The sequence below is a fragment of the Myxocyprinus asiaticus genome, chromosome 10 (genome assembly GCF_019703515.2).
Source record: "Myxocyprinus asiaticus isolate MX2 ecotype Aquarium Trade chromosome 10, UBuf_Myxa_2, whole genome shotgun sequence".
In the NCBI taxonomy this organism is placed as follows: domain Eukaryota; kingdom Metazoa; phylum Chordata; class Actinopteri; order Cypriniformes; family Catostomidae; genus Myxocyprinus; species Myxocyprinus asiaticus.
The window spans coordinates 20,780,236-20,793,743 of record NC_059353.1 but is presented as its reverse complement, the minus strand read 5'-3'; the positions used below and the strand labels follow the sequence as shown (position 1 = coordinate 20,793,743).

At 37.8% G+C, this 13,508-nt stretch overlaps 1 protein-coding gene across 6 annotated transcripts in view; it reads left to right on the top strand.

The window, feature by feature from the left end:
- The window catches only part of LOC127447527 (zinc finger MYM-type protein 2-like), a 32,959-nt gene that overhangs the window by 7,189 nt on the left and 12,262 nt on the right, over positions 1 to 13,508 (top strand). For all 6 annotated transcript variants that reach the window (XR_007898396.1, XM_051709467.1, XM_051709468.1 and 3 more), the window contains 16 exons: positions 2,506 to 2,718; positions 3,610 to 3,757; positions 5,079 to 5,194; positions 5,760 to 5,882; positions 5,981 to 6,131; positions 6,382 to 6,554; positions 8,081 to 8,246; positions 8,356 to 8,387; positions 8,508 to 8,646; positions 8,740 to 8,867; positions 9,746 to 9,908; positions 10,052 to 10,189; positions 10,664 to 10,773; positions 10,955 to 11,138; positions 11,477 to 11,619; positions 12,537 to 12,651. Coding sequence is in view for 5 of the 6 variants with exons in the window: in XM_051709467.1 (XP_051565427.1) it covers positions 2,506 to 2,718; positions 3,610 to 3,757; positions 5,079 to 5,194; positions 5,760 to 5,882; positions 5,981 to 6,131; positions 6,382 to 6,554; positions 8,081 to 8,246; positions 8,356 to 8,387; positions 8,508 to 8,646; positions 8,740 to 8,867; positions 9,746 to 9,908; positions 10,052 to 10,189; positions 10,664 to 10,773; positions 10,955 to 11,138; positions 11,477 to 11,619; positions 12,537 to 12,651 (2,242 nt within the window). In the remaining variant the exon portion in view is untranslated. The remainder of the gene's footprint in view (positions 1 to 2,505; positions 2,719 to 3,609; positions 3,758 to 5,078; positions 5,195 to 5,759; positions 5,883 to 5,980; positions 6,132 to 6,381; positions 6,555 to 8,080; positions 8,247 to 8,355; positions 8,388 to 8,507; positions 8,647 to 8,739; positions 8,868 to 9,745; positions 9,909 to 10,051; positions 10,190 to 10,663; positions 10,774 to 10,954; positions 11,139 to 11,476; positions 11,620 to 12,536; positions 12,652 to 13,508) is intronic.

The window sequence follows — 13,508 nt, the reverse complement described above, 5'->3', positions numbered from 1 at the left end:
TGTTTAGGGGGGCTGTTATAAAATTTATGCTAAAGCCCCCTAAATGGGGTCTAGCAACGCCTATGCATTCTACTGCACCTTTGGATTGAATTTGTCCTCGTCAAAATGTGAATTGGCAAGAATTATCAGTAGATTTAACTTTACCATGTTGGAATCTGGGGCTCTGTGCTTGCAGATTTTTTTATAGCACTCATGCCCCTATGTATTGCCCATAGGGGTAAGTAAAAAATGTAGGGGCACAGCCAAGATCAGTTCTTTTAAGACAATGAATGTGTTACAAAACAACATGCACAAGCAGACATTGACACATGTTTTTACAAAATTCAGAAGCATGTCAGAAGATGTACTTAACATATGACAAAGTACATTTAGACACATTCCCTGATCTTTTCAATTATTTTCTGTTGAGTAGCCCTGGCTGAAACCTTATGAACATCTGATAATGTGTGGTGCTGACGTCATTGTAATTTTCATTGGTCATTAACTAACATTATATAATGCTTAGCATAGATCTGTTGTTCATGAACATTCAAAAATGAAATATATATGAATCAAAATATCATTATATAACTTTGCTTCTATGTATTTTGTAAATTGTCAAGCATTATTTACACCGATCAGCCACAACATTTAAACCACCTGCCTAATATTGTGTAGGTCCCCCTCATGCTGCCAAAATAGCGGCAACCCTCATCTCAGAATAGCATTCAGACTGAGTGACTCCAGCCAGGTCTCCTAAGCAACCAAATTGGCCCGGTTGCTAGGGAGGGTAGAGTCACATGGGGTAACCTCCTCATGTCGTTATAATGTGGTTCACTCTTGGTGGGGCATGTGGTGAGTTGTGCATGGATGCCGCGGCGGATGGTGTGAAGCCTCCACACGCGCTGTCTGCACGGTAACACACTCAACAAGCCATGTGATAAGATGAGCGGGTTGACTGTCTCAGACGCGGAGGCAACTGAGATTAGTCCTCCACCACCCGGATTGAGTCACTACGCCACCACGAGGACTTAGAGTGCAATGGGAATTGGGCATTCCAAATAGGAGAAAAAAATATTTCTGTAACTGCTGATCTCCTGGGATTTTCATGCACAACAGTCACGTCTCTAGAATTTACTCTGAATTGTGCCAAAAAACAAAAAGCATCCAGTGAGCAGCAGTTCTGTTGACGGAAATGCTTTGTTGATGAGAGAGGTCAACAGAGAATGGCCAGTCTGGTTTGAACTGACAAAGTCTACAGTAACTCAGATAACCTCTCTGTATAATGGTGGTGAGAAGAATATCTTCTCAAAATGCTATTCTGAGATGTGGGTTGGCGCTATTTTGGTGGCACAAGGGGGACCTACACAATATTAGGTGGGTGGTTTTAATGTTGTGGCTGATCGATGTAATGTGTATAAACCATTGTGTAATGGTTCATAATGTTATTTAGTAATGTTTTTAAATAATTAGGTGCACATACACTACCTCATATTTTTATTCGATATGTCTGTGTGCTCTATATTTCAAATCCTACTAAGGTGAAGGCTTTCCTTATGAATAATTAATTGTCTTCTGAGGCGTTCGCCCAGTAGACTTAACTAATAAAAGCAGAATTGATGACCGCTTAAAGGCAGACATTATGAATCAGGTTGTAATAAACGGGTGAATTACAAAATCCTACTTTTGAAAACGGCAATACTGTTAATATATTAAGCTGGATGACTGGATGCTCCCGAAAGGTTACCAAGCAACGTCTGCATAACTCGGTTAATATTTATGCATTATGCCTTAATTTTGCATCGCATTACACAGTAGCAAACTTCTGTATGCTTTCTCTTTCGACTTGATCTAAAAGCTTAAAGTAGCCAATTGCAGTTGTAAAACTATACAAATCTACACTGGAAGCGAGCAACATGATGTAGTAGAACTGGATCATTCCCATTATAATCAGCAAGGCTGTTACACAATGCATGGTTGACACAAGGGCATTTTTATTCTGTTGGTTAGCCTATATTTGTTTAAGTTTGTGAGTTTTGATCGGGTGTCAGATGTTGCTCGCATTGATGCAGCCAAATAATTTTCCACATTCACACCTAGTAATTTTCACTCGCAAACGCTTGCACTGCAGAGCCCTGGAATCCTGCCTTTTGATTGTACTGTCAATGAGGAAAGATGGTCAAGATCAGCTGATGTGGTCATCACAATCTGTAAAATTAGTTCTTCAATTTACAGCTAGATGTAAAACCAAGCCATTTTCACCCATATTTTCATCATCGTCCAGTATAGAATAGAATTGTCATGCACTTTAATCATTGCAGTAGTTTTATCTATAGGACTTCAGCCTTGTAGCCATGGTTACTAATTTCCTTGACTGTACATATGGTGTAACAATGGCAATCACCGCAGAAAGTTATTGTTTATCAATTTTTGATAATCTATAATATGTTAATCTTTAACTGTTCAATGAACATTATATACAATGCATCATTTAATGTGTTTTTTCTTACTACCCTTTCTTTCCAGATTCGTCATGAGGTGAGCTTTAAGAACGTAACCCACAAGATCTGCAGTGACGCATGCTTTAACCGTTACCGTATGGCTAATGGGCTCGTGATGAACTGCTGCGAACAGTGCGGGAACTACCTGCCCAGCCGTGCCACAGCAAACTACTTTTTACTCATCGACGGTCAGCAAAAACGCTTTTGCTGTCAAAACTGCATCAGGGACTATAAACAGGTCAGTTATTTTGTTTAAATTGCTTAAAAAGGCTTTCAGTTATAGGATATACTCCCTGAAAAAAATCACTGCCCTTAAATGAATTGAAAATACTCAGTATTTAATAGCATTCTGAGATTTTATTCTTCTCTCCACAACTGTACAGAGTGGTTATCTGAGTTACCGTAGACTTTGTCAGTTCGAACCAGTCTGGCCATTCTCTGTTGACATCTCTCATTAACAAGGCATTTCAGTCCACAGACCTGCCACTCACTGGATGTTTTTTGTTTTTGGCACCATTCTGAGTAAATTCTAGAGACTGTTGTGCGTGAAAATCAGCAGTTACAGAAATACTCAAACCAGCCCACCTGGCACCAACAATCATGCCACACTCCAAATCACTGAGATCACATTTTTTTCCCCATTCTGATGGTTGATGTGAACATTAACTGAAGCTCCTGACCCATGTCTGGTTGATTTTATGCACTGCACTGCTGCCACATGATTGGCTGATTATCTAATCGCATGGATGATTGTTAGTGCCAGATGGGCTGGTTTGAGTATTTCTGTAGCTGCTGATCTCCTGGGATTTTCACACACAACAGTCTCTAGAATTAACTCGGAATGGTGCCAAAAACAAAAAACATCCAGTGAGTGGCAGGTCTGTGGCTGAAATGCCTTGTTAATGAGAGAGGTCAATGGAGAATGGCCAGACTGGTCACGAAGTCTACGGGAACTCAGATAACCACTCTGTACAGTTGTGGTGAGAAGAATAATATCTCAGAATGCTGTGCTGAGATGTGGGTTGGCGCTGTTTTGGCGGCACAAGGGGGACCTATACAATATTAGCTTTTAATGTTGTGGCTGATCGGTGTAAGTGAATAGTGACTCTGATTTATTGTCTTCCCACAGACACATGGGAAGATGGTGCAGTGTATTGGCTGTAAGGTGATGTGCAGATCTTTTGATGCCACTCAATGTATAGGGTCAAATGGAGCCATGGAGTCTTACTGCTCTACTGCCTGTATGACCAAGAGCAAATTTGCAACTTCTGCACAGAGTAAGTAGATATAGACAACCTAGAGCTGATGCTGTCACACTCATTCTATTGGTGCAAAACAGCCCACATTTGTGTTGTTTTATTGCCCAAAGTTTGATGTGGTTTTCATAACTTCTTTTGTTTATGTAGATAATGTCTCGTCTCTTTTTTTTTTTTAACTCTAATGTATAATAAATGCCATATAGTTTTACCACATTTAACTCATGTACTTTATTCACATGCTCAATAGCCCATTTGATTGCCACTTTTAAGATGCGTACTAGGGCTGCACAATTAATCTAAATAAAATAAAAATTGCGATATGACCTTGTGCGATTTATTAAATCGCAAAGGGTTGCGATTTAGTTAAATAAATAGTCTGCTTGCTTCAAAGTTTATTTGCACTACTCTGTCCAGTCTATATTAAGCATTATTACAGTGTTTTCAAAGCGGTTCTGTATTCCACTACTCCATCTTATGCTTAGAGTAACAGATGTGCTCAGAGTTCAGTTCCATTTGCTTACGTGCATTAAGCGCTTTATTTACACTAAACCGGCGCGTTTATTGTATTCTCAGTCTCCGCCAGGCACAGGTATCATAAAAATAATGTGGAATACAAGATTTAAGGTATAATTCAAGCATCTTTATTAAATAATTGCTGCGCAAACAGCATTAACAGTAGCACATGTAGAGTCCAGAAACATGCGCTCTTCCTCCATTCTACTGTCTTCTGTTTGCCTCACGAGAGAGCATGTCATCCTTATTACACTCCCAGCAGAAACAAGTGAAAGCGGAAATAATGTTACCAACATCCAACAAAATAAAAGGAAGGAACTATGATATAAAGAAAATTGAAGATGTGTATCGTGTTAATCTTGATTGGAGCATCCCTAATATTCAAATTGACTGGGTTTCAAAAACTAATGATGATGATTTAGTGGGCTGAGACCCTATAACAAAATGGACAAAAACAGATACATGGTGAATGGGTACAATTTTGTTTATATATTTATTTGTTTGTGGGTGAATTGAAAAAAATAAAAGGTCTCAGTTTAGTTATTTTTAAGAGGACTCAAGTGTGAAAACTCCAGTAGCCTTTTGGCAGCTGAACATGTTAAAAACATTACCATTATTTTATATTTTGTCTATCATAATCGCAATTTAAATCGCAATCGTAATATTTCTCAAAATAATCACATTATTACTTTTTGTCCAAATCGTGCAGCCCTAATGTGTACCCAAAAATGAGTTATTTATGGTTTCAAACACTGAGTCAGAGATTTGAGGTCAGAGAAAATAAGTATACATGTCAGCTCATGTTTGTCCTTGTTTGTTTTTGTAGATACTGAGCCAGCATGTCATTTCTGTAAGAGAAATGCATTACCTCAATATCAGGCAAATCTGCCTGAAGGGAAGGTTTTGAGCTTCTGCAGTTCACAATGTGTCACGAAGTTCCAGGTACTATAGACTAAAGCTTGTTTTTATGTGCATGCATATGGTAAAGATGATGTAACTTTTTCAACATAAAATATTTTTCTTCTATCCCAGTTTAATATGCATAGATAATTACAATTAAGCCATTTGTAGGTTGATTTTCTCGTGGTAAAACATTGTGGCTTTTTCCGGATTGTTGTTTTTTTTTGAGCATCCTGACATGGCAATATTGAATCAACCAGTTTCATAAGTTTAGGTGTGGGACTTGGGGATGTCCTGATTTATACGGTTTCACTATTAACCATGATTAAAAATGCCACCGTTAATTCAGAATCCATGGTTAAAATAGGTGAAATGTTTTATTTCATTTGGCCGTTCTGTTTGGTGCTGCTAGTGGTACAGATATTACACTTTCTTCTCAATATCAGCAAAGAACTTAAGTTGTTACATGCCTCATTAAATGCAAGTTATTTTCAAGTCTTAAGGACAGAATGGTAATGTTCTATTAGTGTGTTTTGTCATCCAACTACCTCCTGCATGTTTTATTTAAAAAAAAAATTTTTTTTTTACATTTTGTGCTTTCATTCAGAATGCCACCATCCAAACATCAACTAATGGGCAACCTCCTGCTTCAGCTTCTGAAAACATCCAGCTTAAATGCAACTACTGCCGTGGCTCCTTCAGCCTGAAGCCAGAGATACTGGAGTGGGAGGTGAGACACCTTTCCAGCAATCCCATTATTCTATCAAGATGTAAACCTTTAAGGTCTTGAGTGGTGTAAGCTTGAATTATGATCTCTGATGTCTCCAGGATAAAGTATATCAGTTCTGCAGTAAGGCCTGTTGTGAGGACTACAAAAAGCTCCACTGCATAGTGACGTTCTGTGAGTTCTGTCAGGAGGAGAAGACTCTTCATGAGACTGTGAAGTTCTCTGGGGTGAAGAGACCCTTCTGTAGTGAAGGTCATTATTCTGTCTCTTAGTCTCTCTGTATTCACCAGCACATTGTCCTGTGATTAAATCTACTGCTGTTCACATCATGATGTGTTGTGATTATATCTTTATGGTATGAGGACATTGATTTTGACATTGAATCATAGACATTTTATTTTCATGGATAAAAATGAAATGCATTGTTTATGACAATGGTATGGTAGATTTTATGCACTTGTGTTTAAGCTGTTTGTGTGTCACCCTCACATTTCCTCTGCAGGCTGCAAATTACTGTTCAAGCAGGATTTTGCCAGACGTCTGGGCCTGAAGTGTGTCACCTGCAACCACTGCACTCAAATGTGTAGGAAATCTGTCACCAAACAGATAGATGGTGTCAGCAGGGACTTCTGCAGCGAAACATGCGCCAAGAAGTTTCATGAGTGGTACTACAAGGTATGTGATTTTCCTGCCTGGTTCAGTTGGCTCACTCAGAATAAAATGAGAACAAAAGTTTCAAATCAGAAATTGTTCTGCACAAAATTTAGCAGTAAAATAGTTTCAAAAGTATTCTGGGATGTGTAAGTAAGCTGCATTATTGAGACTGCTAGAGGATGGTAGTAATGTACTGGTCAGTGCAAAAAACCCCTGTGAGCATATTTGTCATCCAGATGTCTGTGAACATCTGGAAATAATTTTATTCTATTTAAAGCACCATGTCTAAGATCCTTCACAGTTTAAATTATTTCAAAAATAATGTTGTAAATGGTGTCAAAAATACTGGTACTTCGGTACCAAGTTGATACAAAAATAAAAAAGATGTAACGATACCAGTGTTTCTGCAGTACCGGTAGTACCGAGCTCTATCCGTTACCAGCACACAGTATGACTGACATACTACTGCTTTAAAATGCTCACAGGCTTATTTTGAACACGTGCTCTGTTACTCCTTTTACACTAAAATTGACAATTAATAAATTAAAATCATGACATGTCCTACTGTGATTTTATTAAACTGCTGAAAGCTGAAATCTTGAAAGTGTGGAAGAGCTGTGTCCTGTAGAAATCTTCTGCTCAAACTCTGGAAACTCCACAGACATTGAGAATCATTCACATTGTATCAGATGACAGAGCAGAGCACCAATCCACTGTAAAGTGTGTATTACATGTAGACTATATATTTATAGAATTAAATCACAGCATTTGCGCTTTAATTCCAACTAAACTTTATTTATATAGCACTTAAAACAACGGAGTTGACCAAAGTGCTCCAAAGTAATACAGTTTTAAACATTTTCAAAATTACCACATACACAAACACCAGTAATGTAAAATACAAACACTCCAAAACGGTCACATTTAATTTGTCAGACTCAAAGGCCAGTGTAAAGAGATGAGATTTCAGACATGTCTTATAAGTCTTCAATGATTACACTGGGCCATGTGGCGAACTGTTTATCTGGATAAGTGAAGCTTCCGGCAAAAAACACGTGTCATAATAAAAGCACGATTCATAATAAAAGCTAGATGCCTGAAATTGAAGAAATTGTGACAGAAATATATTACAACTGTATAGTAAAATGTAATATTCACTGTAGTAGTAGTAGTAATAATAATGAAGCAATATATTACAAGCAAGACTGCTATTAAATAAAGGTTTGGCAAAAAAAAAAAAAAAAGTAATGACATGTTGAAAAGTTCTACTTTCACTTTAAGCTTTAAGAATTAATTGATTAGAGACCATTTTGATGATTAAATTAAATTAAACATCGAGTTCTGGAAAATAATTATATCTAAACTATCTAAAAATATCTAAACTGTTTAGTGTGTTCAGTAGCACATTGTCATATTAGCTTATTTCTGCTGTGGTATCAAAATTGGTATCACTTTAATTTTGGTACCATGACAACGCTAGTAAATTACCTGCAAAGCCTCTGTTGCACTAATGTCAGATACCTGTGTTTCTCTGCTGTGTCCACTAGGCGGCACGCTGTGACTGCTGTAAGGTGCAGGGGAACCTGATGGAGTCTGTGCAGTGGCGTACAGAGATGAAGCACTTCTGCGACCAGCAGTGTCTCCTGCGTTTCTACTGCCAACAGAACGAGCCTAACATGGCCACACAGCGAGGCCCTGAAAACACAGCTTTTGGTAAAATCATTAAACCTCACTTTTGTATTTATACTGTATGTATCTGGTAACTCGACATACTTTATAATACTACCACTTTTTAAAATGAAATCCTGTGCTTTATTTACAGGGCTTGGAGGACCAAACCAAGCATCTAAGATGGTAAGGGTGCAGTCAGTTTTGACTATGTGAATGAAAAATAGTCAGAGATAAGGAGCTAAAATTTGCAGAACAGCCATAACAGAATAAATTTTAATTATTTTCTTGTTGTGACTATTGCAGTTTACACAGGGGCCTGTATCATATGCTGGAGGAGGGATTCTGAAGGATGTGAAGAATAAAGCTGTGCTTTGTAAGCCCCTCACCATGACCAAGGCCACCTACTGCAAACCCCACATGCAGAGCAAACCACTGCAAACAGGTGAGCACTTTCCACCCTGTGACAAAGTTATAATTTCACACTCTTTCTGGAAAAGGAGCAGGTTGACGTGCTGCTTTCTCTGCATCTCCTTAGACGAGGTGGACCGGGAAGGCTCAGAAAAGGAGTATATTCCTGTTCCAATCCCTGTTCCTGTTTACGTCCCAGTACCCATGAACCTCTACACTCAGGCCACGCCCACTCCTGTTGCAATACCTTTACCGGTAAGAGATCTCTCACAGACCACAATCTCACAGTATGAAAAAGTAGTCCAATTGCCTGTATTCACACAACAGCAGAATACAGTTGTCAGTCTTTAGCTTAATACATTTGTTCACACACAGTTTGGTGTGAGTTTGAGTGACAACTGCATTCTACAACCGAAGTGACTACCTCAATTTTTCAGGACCAGCGACCAAATTTTTAGTTTTGTTAACTTGTGCTGTGTGAATGGAACCACAGTGGACGGGAACTAGTTGTCACACCATAGAATGAGATAGCCAATCTCTTCTGCATACACATAGTGAGCTCCAATGAAAAGGACAGTTCGAGAGTCACACCTGTTTGGAAATTTGGTTGCCAGTCCCAAACACTAGCTGTGAATGTAGCCAATGTTTTTATTTGAAATAGAAAGTTTTTGGATGATTGTCAGGCTTCACTTTTAGGTGAGTTTACGTAACTTTGCTCGTTGTATTCCGTGGCAGTTTTCCATGCCTCACCAACACGTACTTTAACTTAGGTTCTCATTTCTTCCATTTATAAAGTGTAATGCCATATGCATCCAGGTGGAAAATTTCAAGCTTGTTTTACAGGCTTCTGCTTGGTTTAAACATGCTCAATGATTATAACTTCACTGCTGTTCACATTCTGAAACAATTTTGTTGACCATTCTAAATAATGTGGGTACTTGTTTGCAGCCTGTTATTTAACTCTTTCTAAATGAAAACCACCTTAACAAAAGAAACTGTGATCAACAATTTTTTTTTTAAAAATGGCACTTCATGTCAAAAAGGTTGCTGACCCCTGACAGACAGTAAAGATTGCATGCCTTAACACATACAGATTTCCCTCACTGCTCTGTGCTTCATCTTTGTGCTTTTAGGTGCCTGTGCCAGTGTTTCTGCCCACCACACTGCAGAACGCTGATCAGATTGTGAAGGCCATCAATGAGCTCAAGACCAAAGTCCCCTCTGACCCTCTGGAAGCTGATTTGGCAGCCATGGCTGAATTGATTGCAGGGGATGAGGATGAGAAACCAGACTGCGGTATGAACCTTTGCTTGAGATTTGTTCTTGTTCAAATGAATACTAGATTATGACAAACCTATATTATGGATTTCTCCTGTAGTATTTTGCCAATAGCACCATTGTCAGAAAACCTAAAACCAATTTTTTGTTTTTTTTTCTAGAAATAAAATGTGAAAAAAGCTGTGAGGAAGTGAAGACTGAATGTGTAAAACATGAAAATGTCAGTAGCAGTTCAGAAGAAGAGGAGGAAGAAGACAAGTATGAGCCAGATTTGGACCTGGAGAAGGACCTTCCACTAAGTACAGTACCACCAAATAAACACAAAGCTCTTTATTGACCTGTTATAATATTCTGCCAAGTAACTGTGACCATTCTCCGTTATAAGGGAACTTGTTCACAGCCTCCTTTTATCTTATTGGATTGACCCTTGCTGATATTACTTTTCCCCAATCTTGATCATATTTACATCAAATCAGTGTTTATTTGGTTTAAAAGTGATCCGTGGTGATCATTTTACTGCTGTTCACATTCTGAAACAGTTTGTTGACTTTTCTAAGTTATGAGGGCACTTGTTCATAGCCTGCTATTTTATTTTTATCTTATTGATTCTTAATAAATATATTGGGTGTAGTTCATTCTTTTTCATGTCTCCCTTTAAAAAAACAAAACAATAATAAAGTATTTCTTTCTGGTTATCTCTCTAAACCTATATTCATCGTGTCAAAATAATATGATTGTACCTAGTAAAAACCCATCATTCTGGTCTGTTCCAGCATCAGAGCCCATCCTGGTTGAGCGCCTGGATGCAGACATGCTCTGCTCATTGCCTCCAGTCCTGTCTGAGGAGAAAGAGAAGACACCTCGAACCAGAACTAGGAGGAGGGTACTGTACAGATCCACCCAATAACGGCACATACAATATTCTCCTGTGATTAGAAAAGCATTTGCTGTTCACATGCTGATATGCAGTGATTGCCAAGATTCTATATGAGGCTAATTGGGTCTTTACCTGTAATGAAGGATGATCATGAAATGCTAATGTTTTTTACTTACTGTTATTGTAGGGCCAGAAGAGGCGGGCAGCAGAGGAAGAGTCTTCCTCCTCCTCATCACCAGCAGTAGAGTCTCCAACAGCAGACTGCTCCTTCTCATTGAGCTCCAGGTATGGCTTAAATGCATGGAAGAGGTGGGCCACATCTGCAGCCTCACAGTCTAGCGAGTCCAAAGAAAAGGAGAGTCAGATAGAAGGTATTTATCATAAATTATTTTTCACAAACACACGTTTTAACTTGGGTTTCAGTTCTGATGTTTCATTTTTAGATTGTAATGCCAGATGGATCCAGGTAGAACAAGCTTTATACAGGCTTCTGCTTGGTTTAAAGGTGCTCAATGATTATAACTTCACTGCTGTTCACATTCTGAAATTATTTTGTTGACCATTCTGAGTTATGAGAGCATTTGTTCCTACGTAAAAAAAAAAAAATTTTATAATTGTTTTTATAATTTTTAAAATTGTATTTTTATTTTGTACTTTTTGATATTATTTTTTAATAATTATTTAATTTATTCATTATATATATTTACAGTTTGTTTAAAAGGCAGTCTCCAGTCGCTGAGCCCAGAAGAGCTGAATAAGTCTTTATCTCGCTTCGTCAGAGAGATGCGTCGACCCAGTGGGGAGTGCTATGCCCCAGACAGTATTCTCTACCTTTGCCTCAGCATCCAGAAGGTGAGACTGCCCTCACAACACAAGACTGTGCATGCCTGTTGCATTTGCCTATTAAAGCGGTTAATAAAGATTCTTAGACTATAGAAACTCTTGCGAAATAATAATTTCCTTTGAGTAAAACCAGAGAAGATACCAGATATTTTTCTTTATTATTGGTTTCTAATATCCTCACTTCAATATACCCCCTTGAAGTGTGTTTAAAATAAATGGGGGTGGGGGTATTTTCATGTAAGACCACAATTAGTTGGTTCAGGTATGTTTAATTAGAGTTAAATTAATTAGACTAAATGTTGAGGCGCAAAAATGAGCATCCGTAATCTAAACAGAGTGTCCAATGATTATAAACATTTGCTGTTCACATCCTGAAACACAGTGATGATGCTTTTACTATGAGGACACCTCAGAGTGCTCATTAGAGAATAGAGATGGACCTGGTAGTATAATTGGACATTTTAGTCACTTAAAAATATACGAATGTTATTACACTATATAACAGAATATCAAGCAAGTGTCATTTGCAAATAAATGATGATAATAGAGCTTTCCTAGGAACTAACTGCTGTTTTTTTTTTTTTTTTTTTGTATTTTTTTTTATTTATTTTTTTTGTGGATGTATGAAGTCTGTTCACACAGGTGTCCTAGCAGAGTTACCTAGCAGTGTACTGCAGTTCATCAGATTATCTATGGACATGCTCCACCAATATTCGTCAACACAAAATTTCATGATGCTTTTAGTTTTAAAATTTCAAACCTTTAAACAAACTTTTTATATGTTTGAAATTAATAAATGACACTTGGTTTGATATTTTGTTATGTAATGCAAAGACATTTAAACATTTTTAAGAGTGACTTAAGAGTCCAGACATTTTTGCGTGTTTGTTGTGCTTGTGCTATAAGATTTTGTGGGTGTTTTGTAGCATTTGCAGGACAAGGGGAGGACAGATGACCTTTTCGGTGATCCACAATATGACATGTTTGGAGAAGAGCTGAACAAGCTCCTCAAAGACTGGCAACCCACTGTTCTTCCTGATGGTAAAAGCACTAGTAATTTTGAAGAGAATAGATGCATGATTGTAATGTCCAGTGATTATAACTTGCTGTTCACATCCTGAAAAGTGGTGTTGACTCAATCCAACTATGAGGACATTTCACAACTTGATTGATATATAGTTATCAGTGATTTTTATTGTTGAGAGGTCGGTTTTATTTAGTGGTGCACCGATCAGGAAATTTTGGCCAATACCGATCACCGATATTTTAACACAGAAAATAAATCAGCCGGTGCTGATACCAATCCGATCACCATTATTTATTTTTAAAGTGCCCCTTGCCACACTTTTACAAGTTATATGCTGCAGTTATATGTTAATGCCTCACACTTTAAAATAGCATTCAATTTAAATTAATTGTAAAATGCTAACATTTAAATAATTTGAAAACCGTTATGAATAGTTCTGTTGTCAGTATCAAGGGTCATTGTGACTAGGGCTTTCACGATTACTTGATTTAATTCAATTACTCAATTAAAAAAAATTCTCCATTTATAAAATTGCAGAATCGACAAATCAAAAATATGGCAGAAATCATGCAGTTCACAGATGAGATACAAACACATAACGATAAGAGGTGTTAGCTGTGTGACAGACAGCACTTCACTTTAGATCTGAAAAACAATGCAGGAACCGAAAAACCATAACATCACTTCAGAAATGCAAAAAGAACTCAAAGATGATATCCAGTTTCCACAGACTCGCTGGCCACATGCAGTATGCTCATCTGCATGCGATTTACTATGTGTCCTGGTGCGCAAGAGAAGGTTAGCCATTCGTTTCTGTGCGGGACACTCTGAACTCAGCAAAAATATTTTGGAATGCACTCTAAACCTATTT